This window comes from Lissotriton vulgaris, unplaced genomic scaffold, assembly GCF_964263255.1.
Source record: "Lissotriton vulgaris unplaced genomic scaffold, aLisVul1.2 SCAFFOLD_384, whole genome shotgun sequence".
In the NCBI taxonomy this organism is placed as follows: Eukaryota; Metazoa; Chordata; class Amphibia; order Caudata; family Salamandridae; genus Lissotriton; species Lissotriton vulgaris.
The window spans coordinates 185,498-209,518 of record NW_028255135.1 but is presented as its reverse complement, the minus strand read 5'-3'; the positions used below and the strand labels follow the sequence as shown (position 1 = coordinate 209,518).

The 24,021-nt window shown below is 50.2% G+C and overlaps 1 protein-coding gene across 1 annotated transcript in view; it reads left to right on the top strand.

Moving 5' to 3' along the window:
• LOC147659219 (uncharacterized) overlaps window positions 1-24,021 on the top strand; it is a 231,440-nt gene that overhangs the window by 33,609 nt on the left and 173,810 nt on the right. The window contains exon 4 of the mRNA XM_086951880.1: window positions 22,594-22,737. Coding sequence (XP_086808006.1) covers window positions 22,630-22,737 — 108 coding nt within the window. The 5' untranslated portion in view covers window positions 22,594-22,629. The remainder of the gene's footprint in view (window positions 1-22,593; window positions 22,738-24,021) is intronic.

The window sequence follows — 24,021 nt, the reverse complement described above, 5'->3', positions numbered from 1 at the left end:
TAGACACTAGTCTTTAGTCATCAGTGATGTCATGTGAGATGTCATCAGTGATGTCACTGACCATGTCATGAGTGATGTAATATGTGAGTTCATAAGCAGTGCATTGCTGGGCCGCGGGATATAGCTTTTTTTTTTTAACCTTTATTTTTTATTTTGCAATAAGAACACAATAAGTGCACCTTGTTTGGCCAGCAGGCAGCAAGAGACCAGTTACAGTGGTTTGCACAATAAAAGAAAAAAGGCAAAAGACAACAGGGCAGTCCACTCCCAATCATTCATAATTTCAAAATACAACAAGTGGCCTGTGGGACAACTCTCCAGGGGGATGCCTGCGACCCCCATTTCAACCCACTGCCGGGCCCCCCTGAGTCGTTCCGCTGGCGCCAAGTACCATTGAGTGCCAGGAGATCCCCACAAAGCGCTCTCCAAGTCATGAGTTCCTCAGCCAACTTCTCATCCCTCCTGCTAGCCTTCATGGGTACTTCTTCAGCAATTGACCATTATCCAGTATTAGGGGTGTCTTTCATAGATTCACATGCCTGAATCATTCCCCGTCGTCGAGACGGGAGCCTCCGGTAAATAAAAAAGTAATGTCCATAGACATACATAGAGAAAAAGGGTCTAAGGGCCTCCCCTTAGTAGCCTTTCCTTGTCCTTATGTAAAAAAGGACCAAACTCTTACAGTCAGCCAATCAGCTCCGACCTCCCTCTAGAACCTTCCTGGGAGGAGCCTCAGTCCCTCAGATTTTCTACCGCACGTTGTGCTAGGGAGTCTCCAGCCTGAGCTCTCCTCAGGATTACTTCAAAATTCATCAAACTTTCTTGAAAGTGTTCTCTAAACCTTCAACTCTTCAAAGACTTCACTACACTGTCTTGGCAGTAAGTGTGTTCTTTCCACTGCTTTTTCCATGTCTGACTCGAAGAAGAAAGCCCTGTTCAGGGCATGCTCTTCCTGTAGCAAGAAAATAATTCATGTGGATGATCAGCACGACCTGTGCTTGTATTGCCTTTACCCGGACCATGTCTCAGACAAATGCAAGATCTGTAGGTCTTTTCCTAAAAAGACTGTGAGAGACAGGGAAGGTCGCCTTCTTATATGGCTGGACAGGCTTAAGGACAGAGACCACCTGGACTCCTCCGTGAGTAGTGCTTCCAGGGCATCAGCAGTCTCTCAAAAGAGGCCTAGGGTATCTTCCCCGGGCCCCTCAGACACTCCTCCTGCGAAGACTCACAAAAAGTCTTCAGAGGCAAGATCTGCGACATCTTCAGTGTCTGCTAAGGAGGATAAAACCTTTAAGAAACCTGCTCCGTCTTCTAGACAAGCCCAGAGGACTACCTCAGTCACGACCACAGTGTCTACCACTTCAGCTTCGTCGCCTTCAGCGTCGACGACGACGACTACGTCCTCCCTATCTTCAGGTAGGCCCGTTTCTTCAATTATTAGCCTAAAATCGTCATCGACGACAAAGACCTTGTCGACGACGAAGACTACACCGTCGACGTCGCCATCGTCGACGAACCCATCGTCGTCGAAGCAGTTATCCAACATCCCACCGTCGACGACAAAGGCGTCGACGAGAGAATCGACGACGAAGACATCGTCTACGAAAGCACCGTCGACGAAGGCGTCGACTGCGCAGTCGTCGACGACCAAGAACCCATCACCATCGACGAGGACCTTGTCGACGACTCCGTCGACGACTCCGTCGACGAGGGGCTCGTCATCAGCGACGGCCCCGTCGACGAAGACTCCGTCGACCAGGGACTCGACGACGACACCGTCGACGAAGACTCCGTCGACGAGGGACCCGACGACGACACCGTCGACGGAGGGCTCGTTGTCGAAGGTAACAATGCCGGAATCCTGGAAACAATCGAAACTAGTGGAGGTATCAACCCTCATGCTACCGCCGTCGACGGTTCCCTCGACGACGACAGGCTCTGTTGTGCAGTCTACAAAACCTGCCAAACCACAAATTACCCCAGAAACGACGTCTCCAAGCAAAGTGGTGAAGCAACCACCTCAGGAAATCTTCCAAAGCGAAGAATCCGAAGAGGATGACCACCTGGATCCCGCAACTTCGGTCTCGGTCCTGCCCAATAAATGCCAAAGCACTGACGAGGAGCAGGATGACTTCACCTATCAGGAGCACTCTATCCATACTAGTGTCCGCACGGAAGTCACCCCCATGATATGCTTGCCTGCAACCCTTGTTGATGACTTAAGATTCCTTGTACAGGATTACAAGCAACGCTTTCCAGAGTCAAACAGAGGCGGATCTCGCGCCTAACGTTCATGCGCCTCAGGACAAGGGGGATCAGACACCTAATATCCAAGCTCCGGTGTCCGCCCCGAAACAAACTCAGCATCACCCTCAAACCCACCATGACGTCCAGCCTCAGGTGGTGGTCTCTTCGGACGATGATGAGGAGGAGGAGGAATTAGAGGACGGGGAGGTCCAGGAGGTACACTCTGACCACTCGGACCAGGATCACTCAGACCACGATGAAGAGGATGAATATGTGGCGTCATCCCCAGCTTCACCACAACCGCGTCATGCGGACTCCCCGCCTGTGGACATTGCCGGCTTCCACAAGCTTGTGGAGAGAGCAGCGAAAAGATTCCATATGGCGGTGGAATCGACAGAAACGGACTGTTTCTTGCTGGATTTTAAGGAGCAGACTCACAATACCGCAAAAACTATTCCAATTATTGAATTTCTGTGGGAACAAGGAAAGAAATTAATGCTAACACCTGCTTCTGTACCGGCGGTTGTTCCACGCCTAGACAAAAAATACAGAGCGCCACTTACGGCAGCGGCTTGCCTCAATGGTCACCCCAAACCAGACTCAGTGGTGACACAGGCAGCCCAGAAACACTCCCGCAACCCTTCCTCACCTCTGTCCGCCCCCCCGGACAAGGAGGGCAGGAAACTTGACACGATTGGGAAACGTTTCTCATCCACATCGGCCATGACCATCAAGGTGGCAAACTCCATTGCCTTGCTGGGGCGTTACAATCGCCAGCTCTGGGAGGACATCGCCCCTTATGTACAGGAACTGCCTGACGCACTACAGGGTGAGGTGAAGGCCCTACTAATAGAAGGTCAGTCTTCAGCAGCGGAACTGATTGACTGTGCTATCGACGCAGCCATGACAGGCTTCCGTCAACTGGCGGGGGCTGCTGTCCTACGACGCCAAGGATGGCTAAGAGCGACATCATTCCGCCAGGAAGTACAATCGAAGGTGCTGGACATGCCCTTCGACGGACAACACCTTTTTGGAGAAAAAATCGACGAGGCACTGCAGGCCATTAAAAAGGACACGGACACGGCAAGGGCACTGGGTACTCTGCAGTCCAGAAACCAGTCCTTTCGGGGCAACAGAGCAAGAGGTCAGTCCTCCTATCGAGGCTCCTTTCAGAACAGGTCCTCGTTTTCATACAATCACAAAGGCCAATACCAAAACAAACAGCAACAAGGCCGCCAATCTTCATTTGGAAGATCTAGCTACAGAGGTAAAAATACCAAGAGGGGCGCTGGCGGCCGCCAGTGACCGATTACTCCAGCCAGTCCATCCACCCTCTCCATCCTTTCAAATTGGAGGAAAGCTGACCCATTTCCTCACCAATTGGCAATACCTCACCACGGACAAGTGGGTTCTTCAAATTATTCGATTCGGCCATTCTCTCGAATTCACCTCCATCCCTCCCAATACCCCCCCACGCAGGCGGACGCACAAACACCTGCGCCAGCTTCTAAAGGAACTTTCGACAATGCTACAGAAAGGAGCAATCAAAAGAGTACCGGCATCCTCAAAGGGGAAAGGATTCTACTCCCACTTCTTTCTGGTACAGCAAAAAGAGAACAAGTGGAGGCCCATCCTGGATCTCCGGGCGCTCAACGCCTTCCTACTGAGCCAATCGTTCAGGATGGTGACAATCCAAGAAATTCTGGGCATTCTAGAAAGAGGAGATTTAATAACATCCTTAGATCTCCAGGATGCCTACTACCACATCCCCATCCTCAGAAGTCACCGGAAATTCCTAAGATTCGAGGTGGCGGGCCGTCACTATCAGTTCAAGGTCCTGCCATTCGGCCTCAAGTCCGTGCCACGTATCTTCACGAAGTGCCTTGCGCCAGTAGCAGCCTTCCTCCGTCAACTGGGCCACCAAGTCTTCCCCTACCTAGACGACTGGCTGGTAAAAGCACCCTCGCCTGCAGACGCAGTCACATCCTCCAACGCCTGCACCAATCTCTTTCAGAGACTGGGATTGACGCTCAATCTCAAAAAATCCTGCATGGTCCCCGCAACGAAAATCACCTTCCTAGGGGCCATCTTAGACACGGAGTCCACGAGAGCCTTCCCCTCGGAGGAAAGGACGGACAAGATCTTATCCCTGGCCACGGCTGTGGCGGCAAAGACACACCTAAAAGTTCGGACTTACACCTCCCTCCTAGGTATGATGTTTTCCTGCATATTCCTCATCCCGCACTGCAGACTCAGAATGCGGCCCTTGCAGGAGGCACTCACGAGCCAATGGACTCAAAGTACTGGCTCCTTCGACGACATTATTCGGATCACACCAAAAATGTCCAAAGGTCTGCAATGGTGGAAACGTCGCCGGAATCTAACTGTCGGCTTACCGTTTCTCCTTCCAGCGTCACCTCTAGTGATAACCACCGACGCCTCCCTAGAGGGATGGGGCGCTGTTCTCCAGGACCTTCAGATCAGCGGCAAGTGGGACACTCAGGAGAAATCGCTCCACATAAACCTTTTGGAGCTAAGGGCCGTGTATCTGGCTCTCCAGGCCTTCTTGCCACGCATCCAGAACTCCCCGGTGCTCGTCAGGACAGACAACACCACGACGATGCACTACCTAAACAAACAAGGGGGAACGCGTTCGCTTTCTCTCTCACGCGAATCGCAGAAGATCTGGAACTGGCTGGTGATGCACGGAATCCCGCTCAAAGCGGAATATGTCCCGGGAAAGGACAACACCATCGCAGACGCCCTAAGCAGGCAAAAATCCCTCTCCCACGAGTGGGAACTATCCGACAGTGCTCTGACTCACATCTTCTCTCTGTGGGGAGTCCCGAACATCGACCTCTTTGCCACCAGGAGGAACGCCAAATGCCCAAGCTACGCAAGTTGGCATCCCCAACAAGGATCACTAGGAAATGCATTTTCCATAGGATGGTCCAGCGCCTTTGCGTACGCATTTCCTCCATTCCCGATGATCGCACGGCTCCTCAGGAAGATGAAGGTGGAGCCCTGCACCCTGATCCTAATTGCCCCGTTCTGGCCGAGGCAACACTGGTTCTCGGATCTGCTTCGACTCTCCATCAGATCGCCGATCCGCCTGAAACAGCACCCGGCCCTCTTGACGATGTCCAACGGACAGGTACAACACCCGAACCTCCAATCGCTCAAATTATCAGCCTGGCTCCTGAGCACAGAGAGTTCGGTGCCCTGAATATCCCACAAGACTGCAGGGATGTATTAGCCAAAGCAAGGGCAGACAGTACGAACAAGACCTACACTCTCAAATGGAAGAGGTTCTGCATTTGGTGTTCGGACCAGGGCCTGCGGCCCCTCGCCAATACCCCTGAACAGGTATTGCCATATCTCCTGCATTTGGCTCAGTCTGGACTAACTCATGCGTCCATCAAGGTTCACCTGGCGGCTATCTCGAGGTTCACCAGAACTGTCACAGGGCCGTCTCTGTGGTCCAGCCGTCTGGTCAAGCAATTCCTAAAGGGGCTCTACAGATCCTTTCCGAGGCCTCGGAAAGTACCTCCTACATGGCAGCTTAATCTGGTACTCAACCAACTCATGCGTCACCCGTTTGAGCCCATTCATCGTGCATCTCTTAAACACATCTCGTGGAAAACAGCACTCTTGCTTGCTCTAACATCTGCCAGAAGGGTTAGCGAACTGCAAGCTTTATCCATTCAGGAGCCATACATGCAATTCAGACAGGACAGGGTGGTACTGCGACCAAACCCTAAGTTCATTCCAAAAGTACCTTCGGACTTTCACCTCAATGAACCAATAGTCCTTAGGTCCTTCTTTGCCAACCCTTCTACGGCGTCGGAAAGGTCGCTGCATTCTTTGGACCTTATGAGGTGCATAAAGTTCTACCTGGACAAGACTAAGGCTCTCAGGAAGTCTTCGCAGCTGTTCGTGGCATACAGCAGACCACGAATGGGCCTGCCTCTCACGAAGCAAAGCATATCCAGATGGATCTCCTCTGCGATTTCATTCTGCCACGACAAGGCCGGCCGGCCTCTGAATGATCATGTTACTGCTCATTCCACCAGGGCGATGTCCACGTCTGCAGCGCTGTTTGCAGGAGTGCCAATCCTGGACATCTGCAGAGCGGCGACCTGGAAGTCACTGCATACTTTTGCCAGACACTACTGCCTGGATATCGAACTCCAGAAGGATGCGGCAGTGGGCCAGGCGGTGCTTCGCCATCTCTTTCAGTAAGGTGACCCTTCCTACATCCCGCCTTCCAGGTATGCACATTCTTGCTCTGATGTTATTCTCTCTATGCTGTCTCATTGTTGTATGATTTGTATGCATTATCTAACATGACGGCAGAGCAAACTTTACCTTACGAATGTGCTACTATGATTGCTAGCTACTCTGATTCAGGCATGTGAATCTATGAAAGACACCCCTAATACTGGATAAGAAATGTGTTACTTACCTGTAACAGCAGTTATCCAGTATTGGTGTCTTTCATAGATTCACATGCAACCCTCCCGCCTCCCCTGGAAGGACTCACTTCCCTCCCGGACTATATTACGCCAACCTAGCTGGGTGCGTACGAAAATCTGAGGGACTGAGGCTCCTCCCAGGAAGGTTCTAGAGGGAGGTCGGAGCTGATTGGCTGACTGTAAGAGTTTGGTCCTTTTTTACATAAGGACAAGGAAAGGCTACTAAGGGGAGGCCCTTAGACCCTTTTTCTCTATGTATGTCTATGGACATTACTTTTTTATTTACCGGAGGCTCCCGTCTCGACGACGGGGAATGATTCAGGCATGTGAATCTATGAAAGACACCAATACTGGATAACTGCTGTTACAGGTAAGTAACGCATTTCTTCTCGCACGTCTCTCCACCAATCAGTCAACAAGGGAGAACGCCTACCCATCCACACAATGCAATCCTATGCCTCGCTAGTACTACGAGCAATTGCAGCACTTTGTATGCCATTTTGCGGGTTTAGGTCTTGGAACTTGCCCATGCAGGGATTTAAGTGGAGTGGCTTCGATCCGAAAGCCTGTACCCCCTCACTCGCTCAACCACCAGCTCCCGGACTCTCTGTACCTCGGGACACCACCAGGTTAGATTTTTTTCAAACATATTTTTATCGGCATTTATGTCAATATCCATCCATAATCATTTCGCTCAAAAGTCATTGGTATATCACATTACAACCACCAGGCTAGATGTATAAAGTCCTCCCCCATCTTCCATTCCTAGGGCAGGCGCCATCCCGTCCGGATCTATACGGCACAGTTTCACCAGGGTCACCACGATGCGGTGTAGATAATTACAATGTATTAGTTTAAAGCACACATTACAGGATGCTGTGTAGGTCAGGGCGCACACGGACCCCCAGGCCCTGTCGTCCATGGGAACCGGCAGGTCCGCATCCCAGGCTGCTCATGCCATCGTGTGGCGTAGGGCATGCACATCATCGGACTCATGGACCTGTAGAGTAAAGAGACCAAACGGCGTCCCCCGCCGCACGTGAGCATAATGTCCAGGGTTTGAGTCGTCTGTGGAGCATCAGGGAACATGAGCCAAGTCTCCCTTGCTAGGTTCATGAGGCCTGCGTGCTGAAGGTATTGGCCCTGTCCCAGGCCAAACGCCTCACACGTGTGTTCGTATGAGATAAAGGTCTCATTCGGGTACAGGTCTGCCAGTACTTGACACCCCCTCTCCATCCAGGCCTGGTATGACATGTCCGCATCATCCTTCCTACTGGAGCCAGGGACCACAAACTAAGCTCCCAGTGAAATGGTACACACCTGAGGACATGCTCCACGGATGCCTACCACACAGCCGTGGTCTGCCGGACCAAGTAGGGTAAGTCGCCAGCATCACCGACCCCTCCATCAAAACACCCGAAGTCTCACTGACTGCAGAAAGGTGCTTTTTCCATTTGTCTCCCTGTCAACCCACCAAGCTGCATGCTGCATAGTAATACAGATCCAGCCTGGGGCGGTTCTAAACTTCCATCCTCATAGCACCTCGTTAGTACCTGCATGGCCACCCTACAGCGACGTCCTGCTCAATAGAGAGCCACCAGTAGGGATCTCAACTGCCTAAACACCCTCATAGGGATGTTACATAATTAATTCTGGAGCATATATAAACCGCGCGGCCAGACGACCATCTTAGCAACTGCCACACGACCCATGAGAGACGACATTAAGGTGTTCCAGAAAGCCACCGACCGCTTCAAAGAGTCTAGCACCCCAGTCACGTTCAGTTGTAGTAATCGTGCACCAGTGAGTGCAATCTGTATACCTAGATATCTGAAATGTCCAGTCTCCCAGTGCAGATAAACCCAACCCCGGAAGGCCCTTCTGCGGCTGTGCAGGCATCACAACCATGGGACTTGCGCCTATTCAGGTGTAGGCTAGAGCAGTCAGCAAACTCGTCCAGTAGTTGCAAGAGCTTAGGGACCGCCCTGCAGGGGATGCAATGTAGAACAAAGCATCATCTGCATACCACGATATAAGATGGGTAGTTTCCCCCCTGCGGATCCCCCATGGCCCGAGTACTCGTGCCCACACCGCCATGTGCTCTATGGCTAAGACAAATAATAAAGGTGACAGTGGGCAGCCCTGACGCTTCCTGCGCTTGAGCGTCCACTTCTTAGACCGAGTGTGCCCCACCGAGCACAGGGCTCCGTATAAAGGAGTTGCACCCACCGACAGAAGCATGGGCCAAAGCCCTCCACCTGCAGTACCTCCTGAAGGTAGCCCCAGACTAGAGTCGAAAGCCTTCTCAAGATCAATGGACACCAGTGCCAATTCCTCTCCTCTGTTCTGTACCTCAAGCATGACATGTGATAAGCGCTGTAGGTTCATACCGGTGTTGTGACCAGGGATGAACCCACACTGGTCCTCATGTTTAAGGTGTGGCATATGGGGACCCAGCCGCCTAGCAAGGGCCTTACATAACATTTTGATGTAGGTATTGATCAAGGTGAGCGGGCGGTACGCTGCCGGATCCTGTTCATCACCCCTCTGCTTCAAGAGCATGCAGAAATCCCCTTCCCGTAGAGAGAGGCGCAGGACACCCCACCCAAAAGCTTTATTGTAAACTTGTAGGAGCGGCTGCACCGACTGCTCAGAGTAGGTCTTTTTGATTTGGAATCTATTAACTCCAGGTGCCTTGGCGCTGGACAGTTCACTGAGGGACTCTAACTGTTCCTCAGTCGTTAGACATACCTCCAGCTCCTCCCTGGCAGCCTGCGGGAGCCGGGTCAGCCTCAACTCCCCCAAAAATGGGACATAGCAATCTACCTGGACCGAGAGGTCTACAGCATACACCCTCTGCAGGTGCTGCTGAAACACATCCAGTATGCCTACTCTAGAGTATTTGGGTTTACCTGCAGTATTACACAAGCAGGTCGTCAACGAAGGGGCCTGCTCCCTACGAAGGATCTAGGCCAGTAGGCGTCCAGATTTGTCGCCTTAAGCATGTAGCCGCTGGCGATAACTTGTAAGCATTTATTTATTCAGTTTGTCCCAGATTTCACTAATCGGTTCACGTAGATCGCGCTCAGGGGCATAATCGTTAGAGTGGACCCTATCACCCGACTGGAGCCCGACCAATAAAGCCTCTTTATCCATCAGCTCCCTCTGTAGCTGGCGTCAAACGCCACACGTAAGTCCCATACCCAGTCCCCGCATCACTGCTTTCATCGCTTCCCACTCTGTGGATCTACTGGTTGTCCCACCCCAGTTAAGGGTCATGTACTCTGACAGCACCCGAGAGTGAGTCGTCCTTCCCTAATGATCCTCCAGTAAATCGGGGGGCATCCTCAACCTTCGGGAACCCCGAACTGAGTATTCCATTGAACCACGCAGCACACCAACACATGGTCTGACAGAAAGCAGGCTAGATGCGTCACCTCAGCCTCTGAAAAAACTGGAATCTCCGACACCAATACCCCGTCAAGCCTACTATAAGTATTGTGTGTTGGAGAGAAGCAGGTGGAGAGCTTCTGGGCCCGGTGTCAGGCCCTCCAAATGTCCTGCAGACCTTTTTCCCCTCATCAAGGCCTGCAGTTGATTTGTCATGCGAAGCTTCGTGCCAGCTCTGGGAGGATTGCTATCCAGAGCGTGGTCAATGACGCAATGAAAGTTCCCCAGCATGTCATTGATACGTCTAACTCTGCAGTGATTAGGTCCTGCATCGATTAGAAAAAAGAAGCCTCGTCTGTGTTGGGTGCACAAGTATTCAGGATAGCTATATCTCTGCCATCTAGCTGTCCATGCAACAGAACAAAGCACCCCCCCCCCCCATGCAGCCTTCATGTACTGAAGAGTTTACTGAAGAGTGAACGTGGTGCCCAGTTCCACCCAAATCAACGTCCCCAGAGCGTATGTCGAGTAGGAGAAGTGAAATACCTGACCCCACCATTTCCTGGCCACCCTCGCAGCTCCTGGGTATCCAGGTGGGTTTCTTGCAAGCAGGCAAATTCGACGTTATGCCTTTTTAGGAATCTGAAGACCCTGTATTGTTTGGTCCAGGTACTCAGGCCCGAAAATTCCAAAAGAGGAATTTAACCCCCTGTGTCATCTGTGTGCCCTTTGCCATTTATCCTGCCTGTGGATTACCATCCGCCGCCCAACACAATTGATCGCCGTGCATCCACAACAATGACTTTCAACAACAAACCAGTAAACAAAAAATTCCCACCCCCCACCCACGGACAGTGCAGGCACAACACCACTGTCAAGATTGCCCACCCCATGATCATGCCAGGACGTACACAGCTGCCCAAAATGTCCAACAGGGTCATGCTAACTAACACATGATGCTTCCCCAATTGGCCGCCCGCTCGCCTTAGGACAGATATAAGTATGATTGACACTAACAGCCCTGTGTTACACTGCGCAGGATAACACATATTGCTTCCGCCTGGTGGAAGCAAGCATAAGCAGCTGCCCCCCTGCAGGGTGGGAGCAATGCCTACTCCCGCAATGCCAAGGGAGCGGGCTGAGGCTGCAGGGACCCTGAGGCTACCCCTGTGGCTCCCAGATTGCTGCTGGCTGGGCTCCAAGTGATGCCCCGGGAATGAGTTCCCCTGGGCTACAAAAGAGTCGAGGAGGGAGGCTGCGCGGCTTCCCTCCCTTATATAATGGCAATCGGTTCCGCTGGATTTGGTCCCCGAAACCTATTGAGGTTCAGGAAGCGGTGCAGCATGGCCCCCTCCTCATTTTTATAGCATTCAGCCCGGAGCCTATTAAGGCTTGGGAAGGGCAGGCCCGCAAATACCCTGGCCCCCTTTTTGATGACATTCTGCATCAGGACATGAGCTCCCTGGGACCTATTAAGGCTCTTGGGGAGAGGTCACTTGCCCCCTCTTCTATATTTATTATATATATTTATTATATATTATACATATGTTCAGGTAATTACCTCGGGATGGGACACTATTGACTCACGAAGGTGGGGCCATGAGCCCCTTCGACTTAATGGCCTGGGAGTTGGGTTCCCCATGCCCCTTGTGACTTGGGGAGTGGAGGAATGCGCCTCCCTCTCTTGTAGAAATATATTTTGGTCGCAGGGGATAGGGACCCTGAGGCCCAAAATGGCTTGGGGAGAAGTGCTGCACTAATGGGTTGAACGCTAAAGGCCGGGCACAGTGTGGGGTTGCCGGGCACTGTGTCCTACTCACGGCTGTACACAGCCAAAGACCGTGCACAGAGGGGGTGGGTGTTCTGTGCGTATGGTAACACAATATTTCTTTAGGTTTAAAAAAAAAACTAGAAATCCACTGAAATAACCATAGGTTAAAGTAAAGTTATAGTTTTTTGTTTTCTTTAAAACACCTTTATTAACATAGGCCAAATCATACACAGCTTCCCGCCTACAACCCTCTCGGGCCGGCGATGCGACAATGATGGATACAGTCGAGCACCAGGTAAGTCGATGTACACAGCCTGACGCCGTCAACCCGGGGGTACGGCAGCGTAATATCACAGTACAACAAACAAGCAAATAATGAGTCATCGCCGGTGCTGTCACAACGTATTCGTTGATGTCCCCAGTTGTCATAGAGGGTGAGACATGTAGAACGAGTGCTGCAAAATCAGAAATGGAGGTGTATTTTTTTTTTTTTTTTTTGCTATACCCCCTCCCCACCCACCCTCTAGTGCAAACAGGTAAGAGAACACCCAGAAAAAACTCCCAAACCCCCCCTCCCTCCCACTGTCCAACCCGTCCGCAGATCCACCCAATATCAGCCACACCATGTCGAATCTCTTGTCGGTGCCCCTCTCTATTTCCCAAATGTGACTCCACCAGAGTGGCCCAAGTGTGTCCCGTTCTCACCCCCCACTCCATCGCTCATATCCTCCCACTCGGCTCTCGTCCCGTGACAGCCGGGCTTCAATACTCCACCCGGCCATCCCCCTGGCTCCCCAGGCGTCATCGTCTCTTCCGTAACTGAAACCCCGGGAGTGCACTGTACAAGAGCCAGCTAATGTGTATCCACCCTCTCATCTCCCTGTGTGTCCGCTATGTCCTCCCTAGCATATCTGAAGGTGTTATATAAGCCCCAGAAGTTTTTCGGTCTACTAGTGGGGGGGAGGAGCTCGCTGTAGTGTTCAGCTTGTGTGCAACAATACACCATGTCCCTGGCCCATCGTTTTTTGGACGGGGTCGGCCCTCTCATCCAACACTGCGCCACCGTGCGTCTCGCCAACAGCAATCCCATGTCCGCCAACCGCCTATACGCCACCAGCAGAGGTCTCGAGTAACCCAACAGCGCCAAAGCTGGATCAATCGGAAGTTCATGATCTAGTATTTCACTGAGTTCCGAAATGACCGCCACCCAGAACTCATGAATCTTACGGTAGCTCCACGCCATATGTAGGAAGTGACAACGCTCACACTCCGGAGACTGACGGAGGCCGTATCGGTGTAAGCGTTCGGGAGTGTAATACACTCGCTGTAGGAATTTAAAGTGTATAAGCCTGTGCCGTCAGTTCAGAGACACTTTTTAGGTTTTGCCTGGCGAAAGCTGCGCTCTGCGCAGCTTTTTCGCGCAGGCGAAAACCTAATGAGAACTGTAGTGTAGGTTTGGATCGGCCCTCGTCATTTATTGGCTAGCTCCATAAATGGAGCATAGCCATTGGACGATGGGCCTGTCCGTCAATGCCGGACCAGATTCGGGGGCGTTCCCGAGATTCTTTGGCTTTTGCCGACGTCACGCGACGTCAGCCAAAAGCCAGGAACGCCCCCGAATCTGTTCCGGCATTGCCGGCACCCGCCTTCCTGCTCCAGTGTCTCCCGCCGTACGTGTGCTCTCCCGCCCCCCTTCCCCCGTCCCCCCGTCCCTCTCGAGGCAGTCAGTCAGTCCGAAGCGCTGTGCTTCCCCCTGAGCGCTTTTTGTGCACAGCCGTTTTGCCCGTGAAAATCACCGCCGCAGCCCCGGGGCCGCGAAGAAGCCGAGGGAACCACCGCTGACGTCACCCGGGAGCCGCGCTGCCATTGGTTCAGGCTGCGGGAGGCTCGCCGGGAGGCTCGCCGGGTGACCTGCGCGGTGATTGGCTGCTGGAGTGAGGAGAAACCAGGAAGCGGACGGGAGGCCACCCCGCGCTCCTGCCGGGAAGAAGAAGGAACCGTCCTCCGGCGAGGCTCTCCCGAGGAGAGAGCCCTGCCACCGTCACCCAGAAGAGCCCAGCGGAGAGGAGCCGCCGCCGCCTCAGACAACCGGTGAGTGCGGGCGGGCTCCGGGTCGACGGCTCTATCTGTCTTATGCTTGCTCCGATTCAAGGGCGTTTTTGCGTTTTCTTCTCCTTCTGACGTAATTTCTTCGTGGGGTGTGAACAAATGTTCTGTCTCCACCTGATTCGGGGTGCGTTTTCTTCCGTGGGCGTTTTTTTGCTTTCTGTTTCTTTAGGCCGGCCAATCCCTGCGCGGCCGGAAGTCCCGCGGGCATGGCTTATTGTTTGTCGTCCTGTTTTGGCTCCACGAAGCTGGCCCCAGGTGAGGAGGAACTGTTGGCCGCAGGCGCCAGGCCCAACTGGCGGGGTGAGCTTCCAGAACGGGGACACGGCGCTCGCAGTTTGTGCAATGGGCAGGAGCTACCGACCTGAATTTGGAAAGAATCTACAAGGGTGAGTGATCTAAGCTATGGAAGTGTAAGATATTGGACGAGAGAGGCACAAGTTAGAAACAGAATTAATTAAAGAATGTATTTGGGAAATAGAGCACAGCTTTATTAAAGTCGCTGGGTTGGGGAACCGGGTCTTTTATAGATCTTAGATGCTTCTCTACAGCTTTTAAATCCCCTTTTTCGAATAACTAGCTAAATCCCTCCCAAATCTCTTGGGATCGTCCCATTACACCCCGTTCCCGCCCCCCTACCGCTGCCTCGCTCTCCGTGTCTCCCCGGCCCCGTTCCCGCCCCCCTACCTGCACAACCAGTCCTTGGCCTCTCTGCTGCGTGCACAGAACCGGGAGCCGAACCGTACGACCAGAACACATCACTAATGAGTCAGAATCACATCCTAAAAGCCACTCTGGATGCACAATGACAACCGAGCAAAAGTCGCCAGAAGGCTCGTATGAGGCAGTTCGAATAGATGCAGAATCCGAGCGGGATAAGTCAGCAGAGCACCAGCGCAGTGTGTTTGCAGTGCGTGCTTTTACAGGGAACTCATTCTAACAAGGACATTTTAATAAGGTAATGGGAGTTTTATTGCAGCGTGGTTTTTCTTGGGCTTCTTTGAAATGATCCAGCCTGCGCGAGATTCCCCTCCCATTTCCTTTTCCCCTGCCGTGTGGGCTTCACGAGGCTTCCCATATATCTGCCTTTGACAGCCGGCTCGTTTACACACTCTGTGGAGCCCCAGCTATCATGAAACAGCCCGGCATCATGTGCTGTGCAGATGCTCGTGTAATGTGCCCCAAGTGTGTCAGCCGGTGCAATCTGCAGCGCCCGCAGCAGCGTCTGGTGGTCCTGCGACAGCCCAGTCTCGGGCCAGACGATGTGTAAAGCGTCGGGTAATTGCAATCAGCTCCGCGCGGGGCTTCCCGGGTCAGCCCGCCGGCAGCCGCCTTCAAGGCGGCCCGGCCGCATCTGCGAGGCCTCCCTCCGTCTAATCAAGCTTGTGGCTAATAAATTGAGGGTGTGTCAGCCTTTTGTGGAGCTCCTTTCCGTCCTCGTCCAATAACCTTAAATCAAGCCACTCAGTGTCATTTTATATATCCGATTTCTGGCAGTGAGGCACATGGAGGGGGAATTGAAACAACAAAAACGTGCCTGGTAGTAATCTCTTCTGCATGTAAAAACCCTCCGTGAAGGAGCCCTCCTGGCAGGGTCTGTGCCATCCCTGTGCCAAAAAAAAAATACCAGCTGCCCAGAAAAATACGCAAAAACAAGCACTAGGACGTGTTGCTCTTCGGCAGCGGGGAGTGTTTGCCGAGTGTGTGGCCAGATTGTGTTTACAGGGCACTGTACTGTGTGCGTGTGGCTGTAATGCTTGGAGGCTGTGGTGTGTGCGTGTGGCTGTAACGTTTGGAGGCTTGGTGTGTGCGTGTGGCTGTAATGTTTGGAGGCTTGGTGTGTGCGTGTGGCTGTAATGCTTGGAGGCTGTGGTGTGTGCGTGTGGCTGGGTTGCTCACAGTAATGGTGGTGGCACAATTGCGCGTGGTCGTGCTCCTCCATCGGCTCCACGTGAAACCCGCCTCTAACTTATGTGTTGGGTGTGATTGTTAAAGTGGATGTTCTGGCGAGGACGCGGCCCGCCCTGGTGCCGGCTGACGGGGGGAGAACCTGCCCAGACAGGGGTTGATACGTGGGCCTCGGCTGTCCTCGTTTGCCCCTGAGTCTTGTTTGGAAGCTGTTTGCCTGAGAGCAGGACGTTGTGTCCCTAGCCTAGTGTGCGAGTCACGGGCCGTTGCGTATCACACCATTTCTGCGTGGAAAGACCTCTGGTGTTCTCTGTTTGGGGGGAGACCTGCGTGTATGCAGTGTGCTGGTGTCTCTCGTGCACAACGTATGGTGGTTGTTTGTGATTTGCACACCAGGCCTGGTTCTGCATCTTGTGGGGGGCAGGGCACTATAAGGCATTTCAATATCTGTGTTCAGCGTCATATTTGGAAATCGTTGCACAACCTGGGATGCAATCTATTGAGGTGTAGCGTGTGAGGGGCCTGTGTGCACTCACTTACTGGGTTGCGCGCCATATGTTGCACTCTCCACGCCCACCTGCTGCCACAGGGCCCTGTCGCCACTTCCTATTTCACACTTGCACACAGCAGCACTTGTGAGGGTGGCTCAGGCCACTAGGGTGTGTGTGTTTGTGCTCTGTGTGTCCCGGCAACCTTGTACCGCGTCCCGTTCGGTTGTTTAGCGGTTGTGCTGAAGCTTTCTTAACATTTGAAAAGCTTTTGTATTTTGTTGGCTCACGATTGTCATTTGTGCTTCATTTAATGTAACGTTTGCTTTTGTATTTTGTTCACTTGTAATTGTTCTCATGTATCAGTTCTGTTCCTATTGTGAAGCGCTCTGACACCTTCGGGTAAAGTCCGCGCTATATAAAAACGCACAAATAAAAATAAAAAAATAAAACGGATCTTTCCATCCCACGTAGCAGTACTATGTCGATAGGAATCCTTCATGGGGGTGGTGTGTGTGAGGGGGGAGGGCGGGGGCTGGAAGCGCTGCTTGCCAGAGGTTTCAACCTCAGCCGCTGACCTTGAGCGGTGTCTTTTCTTCCTGGGCCTCGGCTACACGGGACCAGTAACATGCAGAGACCCTGGGGCTGCCCCGGAGCAAGCACGGGAGCCCTTTTCATGGACTGGGAAGGAGGGGGCGATATATATATATATACACACCCACACACACCCTTATTACTTATAATGTGATTATTATTTACACATCTGTGTACATAGGCTGGCGTCATACCATCATATACGTACTGGGGTCTGGCACAAGCGAGCTGCACTGCCTCGCAAAGCGTCAAGATATTGCAATGGGGGAGGGGCAGAAGTTAAGCCCATCAGTGCTGAAGCGGAGTCCACAGCTCGAATGATTGACTGGTCAGGTGTGGTTGTCAGTGAGATGATTGGAGGGGGAGGCAGATGTCTAGATATGCAGAGAGAGGACTTTGAATTCTTATTTCAGAAGATGTGGCTCTGCAACCCAGGGGGAAACGCGTGCTTTCTCACTAAAGTCGCCCCCTTTCATAATTTTTCTTACTATGTGAATCCTGTAGCATGGTGAACATGAGGTGTAGGCTTTTAATTGGCCAACAGGGAGTGCAGATAGACGTGGAAAAAGAAACCAATTTAAAACAGGATGCACTTAGCGTAGTGACTGTTACATCAAACGGGGCCTGTGGTTGAAAACGGAAGTATCCTTGGGGTAGCCGTGTTTCATGGTCTTATAATGACATCGAGGTTTCCCAAAGTCTGACTGATTTCACAAGAAAACCGAAATGCCGTTTCCCAGCCTGTCCACTTCCAGCCTGCCCTTTCCCAGCCTGTCCCCTCCATGCCCTTTCCCAGCCTTTCCTCTCCCATCTTGTCCACTTCCAGCCTGCCCTCTCCCAACCTGCCCTCTCCCAGCCTGTCCCCTCCCTGCCCTCTCCCAGCCTGCCCTCTCCCAGCCTGTCCCAGCCTGCCCTCTCCCAGCCTGCCCTCTCCCAGCCTGTCCTCTCCCTGCCTGTTGTCGTGTCTCGGCGGCAGCAGGCAGGAGCGTGCACTGCGTCCCGGAAGTAACAGCCCTAAAGCAAGCAAGAAGTACGCCCCCCTCCCACCAATCCCTGTTAGGTAGTGGAAACTGTCCAAACTGGGGTGCAGACAGCCCCTCTCACCTTTCGGCCTGGTACCACTGCACCAGCCGCACTACTTCCCTACTGACCGTTCTCCACTTAAGCCCCGTCTAAATTACAATTCCTGCTTGTGACCCTTTTGCCTGCTTGTACTTGTTTTCATGACTCTGTTGCCTGCTTGTGCCCCGGTGTGCCCCTGTTGCCTGCTTGTGCCCCTGTTGCCTGCTTGTGCCTCCGTTTTTGTGCCCCTGTCGCCAGCTTGTGCCTGTTTTCGTGCCCCTGTCGCCTGCTTGTGTCTCAGTTTTCGTGCCCCTGTTGCCTGCTTGTGCCTCAGTTTTCGTGACCCTGTTGCCTGCTTGTGCCTCCGTAAGTGCCCCTGTTGCCTGCTTGTGCCTCCGTGTGTCCCTGTTGCCTGCTTGTGCCCCTGTTGCCTGCTTGTGCCTCCGTGTGTCCCTGTTGCCTGCTTGTGCCCCTGTTGCCTGCTTGTGCCTCCGTGTGTCCCTGTTGCCTGCTTGTGCCTCCGTGTGCCCCTGTTGCCTGCTTGTGCCCCTGTTGCCTGCTTGTGCTGTGTGGGTGTGTGTCGAAGGCTCTGTGTGGCTGTGTGTGTGGGAAGCTTTGTGTGGCTGTGTGTGTGGGAAGCTTTGTGTGGCTGTGTGTGTGGGAAGCTTTGTGTGGCTGTGTGTGGGGGGGCTCTGTGTGGCTGTGTGTGGGGGGGCTCTGTGTGGCTGTGTGTGGGGGGCTCTGTGGGTGTGTGTGGGGGGGCTCTGTGTGTGTTTGTGTGTCATTTGCAAGAGATAAAGCTAGTGGCATTGTAAATGACAATGGCATTTATTTATGTTAAAAAAACATAAATAAAAATGTCAAGAGCAATGCCTATAGCTCTAACTTTAACAAAGGCAAAACCATTGCATTGTAAATGCTTGTTTTGGTGTTGCTACAGCAGTATGTCCACATTGCATCATCTATCTTCACTTCCAGGTCCCTCTGCCACGCTAACCGGGCTTTGAAAGGTTCCTGCGCTCTGTATGAGATAATGCTCTTGTACAGATGCATCGTCAAGTGCCGTGGGGAGGCATGAGCTATGACGTAGGCGAGTTCCGGGATGTCCGGTGGCTCTGTCATATCCGGGCCCAGGACTTCCCTCAAGGCTCCTCGAAGCCTGTGAAACTGGAACCGCTGTAACAGTGTCGGGTGCTCAACCTCTTGGGCCACCTGGTCCCATGTTTTGGCCTTACCGTCCGCAAACAATGCACCCGCCGTCTCAATCCCCAGGTCGTGCAGCGCACGGACAACATTCTTGTCGCCGTTGGGGGCCACCCACTGTAGCCATTCCACCGCCATCGCGGGGAGTATAACAGCACTTCCTCACTAGCCTTCAACAACTCGTTCCAGGCACGTTTTGTAGCTGTTATCGAGTCCAAGACGCCCACTCGCCGGTCCACAGGAGTACAAACCGTGGCCGGGAGCGGAAGAGGGTCCGCAAAGAGTCGCTCCATGCCTACATGTGGAATATTCCTGTCCCCATGAATCCACGTGTGTAAGTGAGTGGCCTGGGCCACCCTATAGTACCTTTCCAGGTCAGGCGCACCGAGTCCTCCCAACTCACACAGCAGTGTGAGAGTGCTCCATCGCACACGCGGCTGTTTACCTCCCCAGGCCAAGTGAATCATAAGTTTTGTTACATTCCGGAAGAAGGTCCTTGAAAGTATTATGGGCAGGGTGGCAAGTAAAGTTATAGTTAGGTGAGGATTTGAGTGACAACGTATCGTTTTAAATGAAGGAATGAAATTCGACCCCAGGTATAGGGCTTATTAATGCTTGGGGGGTGCTGTGTTCCCCTTTTCTAAGGAGTTTTGCCTTTGGGGATGAGTTCCTTGGAGCCTTTTAAGGCTTGGGCAGAGGGTCTGAGTGCCCCCTCCCCTTAATATATATGTTTAGACCCCAAGGAATGGTGTCCCCAAGGCCATTGTTAGCTCGGAGATGTGTGCCATGCTTCTCCTCCCCTTAATTAAAAAACAAGGTTCTCCAGGGCCCGAAGTGGGGGGCTGTAACCTTACTCATTAGCTTATCAGCATAAACAACTCACTCTTGCTGCAAGTCACAAACTGCAATACAAGCAGTCTTTTTCAGTGTAAGCACACAACGTCTGCCCATTTAAATGATATACTCAAGATAATCAACATTAAGGTGGACCTAAATCTCCCCGCTCAGTATTACTTGTAAAACCTTTTTTTCTGTTGATTATACAAGATGTTGAAAAAGATATGCATTCTAGCAAGACCCAGACATCTAAAGGTAAGATTGACTTGCTGTTTTGCTGTAATTTTATAGATGAAAAAATATTTTCAGTAGGTGATTAAAATGCTTTGTGTCATATGCTAAGGCAAAATACATTGAGGACCTTATTATATGTCTTCAAAAAGTAGTGTAACTACAAAGTATCAGTCGATTTGTATTTTTCCTAGGTGGAGTAGATAATCTAAGTCAATAAGCCCAAAGGTGTGTCAGTATTTTAAAGTAAGCCTGAATTAAATGTGAAATTAAAAAGCCCCAGCAAACAGGAACATTGGTGTCTCCAAGAATTTGTGTGAGTTGTTTTACAAGTATGGCAAAAAATATCAAGATTCTAACAAAATTAGGCACTCGTTTTTGGTCAGTAACCATAGTTAATATTGTGAACTGAAACCCTAGTGGGTCGCCTAAAAAATTATAGTTCCCCCTGCTGGGATCCATTGTAGCGTACATAGATTAATCTGATCAGGCCAGAAAGGTCTTTGTATATTTATGATCTGATCGACACTCTGTTATTCGGGGATGAAATTAAATGTATCTTATATCTATGATTTATGTTGTCATTGATTTGTATTGTGATGTTACTGCAATAAGGTAAGTTGTAAGCACTACTCTTCAATTTTACACCTTATTTTTATAATTGATCCTTTATCCATCCCTTTCTAAACCTACTAAGAAATATTCACTTGACTGCAAATCTTAATACTAATATGACCAATAAGTGGTGTGCCTGCCTTATGAGATGTGCTGCTCTCGCAACCGAGCAGCTTACAAATTGATGAACAGAATTACATAATGGAATATTCTGTAAAATAGGGCCGATACCCTAATTCCATCTCGGTGAAAGTGCTAATTTGAGTTGGTTAAATAAGGAATGCTCGCATTGGAGTAGAGTTTAGCCAGCTTAATTTCCTCTTTAAGCTTAAGGTAGTAACTGGTGTTGATTGTGTATTGTAAGTGGTCTTACAACTGTGATTTGCGTCTGTTCATTTTCCGCTTTCATGATGCAGAGGTGACCTTATCATCACAACATGGCATTCATAGTGGGAGGAATTATAGAATGTCTTTTGTAATATGACAGAGGTTAGAATGTTCTTTCTGTTGTGAACCCCCATAGACAACACTGAGTTGGATCTAGCCGTGAGTATTCCAATGATGATTTTTTTAATTGAGCTTTTTTGGTGTTTTTAAATGGACAGGTGGTTATCCTCGTGTATGTGATTAGGAATAACGTACACATTAGGCATTGTTTGCATCTTGCTTTTAAATTGTAATATATTGTAAATAAAAGATGCAAAAACTTGATATTAGTTTTTTTTTAAAAAAGCAATAAAATTATTTCTAATAAGTAACGTCTAGTAGGCTAGACCAAACCTTCAAAGTGATGATATAGCTGTAGTTGATAGCTGACCTGTTTGTCTCACAGAAGATTCACAGATAAATGAGCATCGCTAGGGAACGATTTGAAATGTCGAATTTAATCCTCTCCCACCTTTGGCTTTGCTGGGTCTCGTTTTCTACACTTCCTACATGATGTGTTTTTTGTTCGAATCAAGAAGTCAGTATATTTTAAGTACCCATATTGATATTTCACTTATGTTGATGTTGTATTTAGTCTGGCCTTTTGCTCAACAGACTAGAACCGTCATACAGAGCCTTTTGAACATTTTCAACTATAGGAAGGTGCACCAGGAAAGAAGTCCATGTTCAATTGGTTTATTCCATCATCTTCTTTTATTGATAATATATAATATATAAGTTAAAATCCAGCCAACGCGTTTTGTTCCGTGTTGCAAAGGAACTTCATCAGGGCTCAACAATAATGTTGTGTATGAGTCATATATGCCATTTGTGGTACAGTATCACCTCATATTGAAAAACTTTCTCCTCCTTATATTCAAGGTTATTTCCAGGTCACAAACGGTACCAAGGGACACTATCCCTTCCCAAATGTGATATCCAGGTCAGGATATCATAGACTATGGTGTGCGGTCTGGTTTTAGAAGCCTTTTGAGTTAGCTAGTTATATGCCAACAGTTTTTGCCCCCCTAAGCAGGTAAATTATTACTGTGTGTCTTTTCATCACCCTTGTGTTAATGGGTATGCTGTTCCAAATAGTTCTATTTGTGGGTATTAAAGAAGCAGCTTGTTTATTGCATATTGTTGTATTGAATGTCTTTTTAAAAAAATGTTGTCTCTCAGAGAATTAGTTCAATATCGTTTTTCACACATTGTTTTTCTCAACTTGATATTTTAGGCTTTCTCTATTGAGAAGACGCATAAAAGAGGAAGCATGCCCATGAACCGGGGCTGTATTGCACACCCATGGATTTTAAAGCTGGTGGAGAATTATGGGCAGTCGGAAGGTATGCCAGTTGCAGTCGCTGCAAAAGTGGTAAAAGTAAGTGTTAAGCTCAGGCCAATAGCCATGAATGAAAGTTTAGCGGTGCCCAACCCCTGGTAATAACAACCCTATAAAAAGGAGTTTGGTGAGGGTGGAGTGGATTCTCCGGAGGAATTTTATTAAAATGTAACAGTATTGTCACGTTTTAAAGGGTGCAATACATTAATTGTATTTTAAAATGTTATTCTTAGGCTATAAAATATTTGGGCAAATTGGTACAACATTTTAACACTTGCTTGGAACATTAGACAAAAAAGATTGAATTTTACAGAAGGTTCTCTGGGAAGTTTGTGGGAGTTCATAGGTTTTAAAGTACTTCAGTCGAGTACAACTGATGAATGATAGCAGGAATGAAAGAATCCCAAGCATGTAGGGGACCGGTTGGGCTTGGGTGAATATCTCCTGTGCAGGAGAAACAACAAAGGGGTAGGCGATTGAGAGGGCTTCCAGGGCCTGGCATCTGGATCCCAGAACCTCACACCACATTGTGTACAGGAGTATGTATATACATTTTTAATAAGAGCTTGTATATCTTATCCATGTTTAGGCATGTGTGTTTTAGACATCTGCTCACCTCAGCCTGTCGGCTGTAACATCATGTCTTCAGGCATGATCGTTGAATGTTTGCACTCACCTATTCAGCCATTCATCATTCTCTCGCGCATCCTTGTAGTCAGTCACTCATTCATCCATCCATTTACCCAGCTGTTGAAACATTCTCACATTAACCCATTGACCTCTTCACACTACAACAAATACAACCTTTCCAATTAATAACAACATTTTCACTAATAAAACTAGTACTTTGTATTGGCTTTGCCAGTGCTTGTTTTCAATGGCTATCACATTTTAAAGTAAATGGCTTCTCTTTTACAAGGCAGCCATTCCAGTATCTTTATTGTCACTTGGCCTCGTGGGCTGAAGCCGTACTCATGAAATATATTCTTTCTGTGAACTCTGGACTTGGTACTCCAAGGTAGCGGTACCACCACTATATGCACTCAATCCTTTACTCAAATGTTGCTTCGCCTTACACATTGTTGCAGTTTGTGGACCGGTGCAATGCACACATACGAACAGCTCCTTATCAAAGTGTACTTATTGCAAGGGTTCAGGAAATGACGGGGAATGCTCACTGCTGACTTGGGCTTGAGAAGAATACACAAAGGAGCAAAACCATAAGCTTGGAAGGAGTGCTTCTTGGATATATCAAGGCTACCAGTGCTGGGAATGTCACCTAGAGGTCGGGGATGTAGACGGGAAACAAGATTATTATTAGAT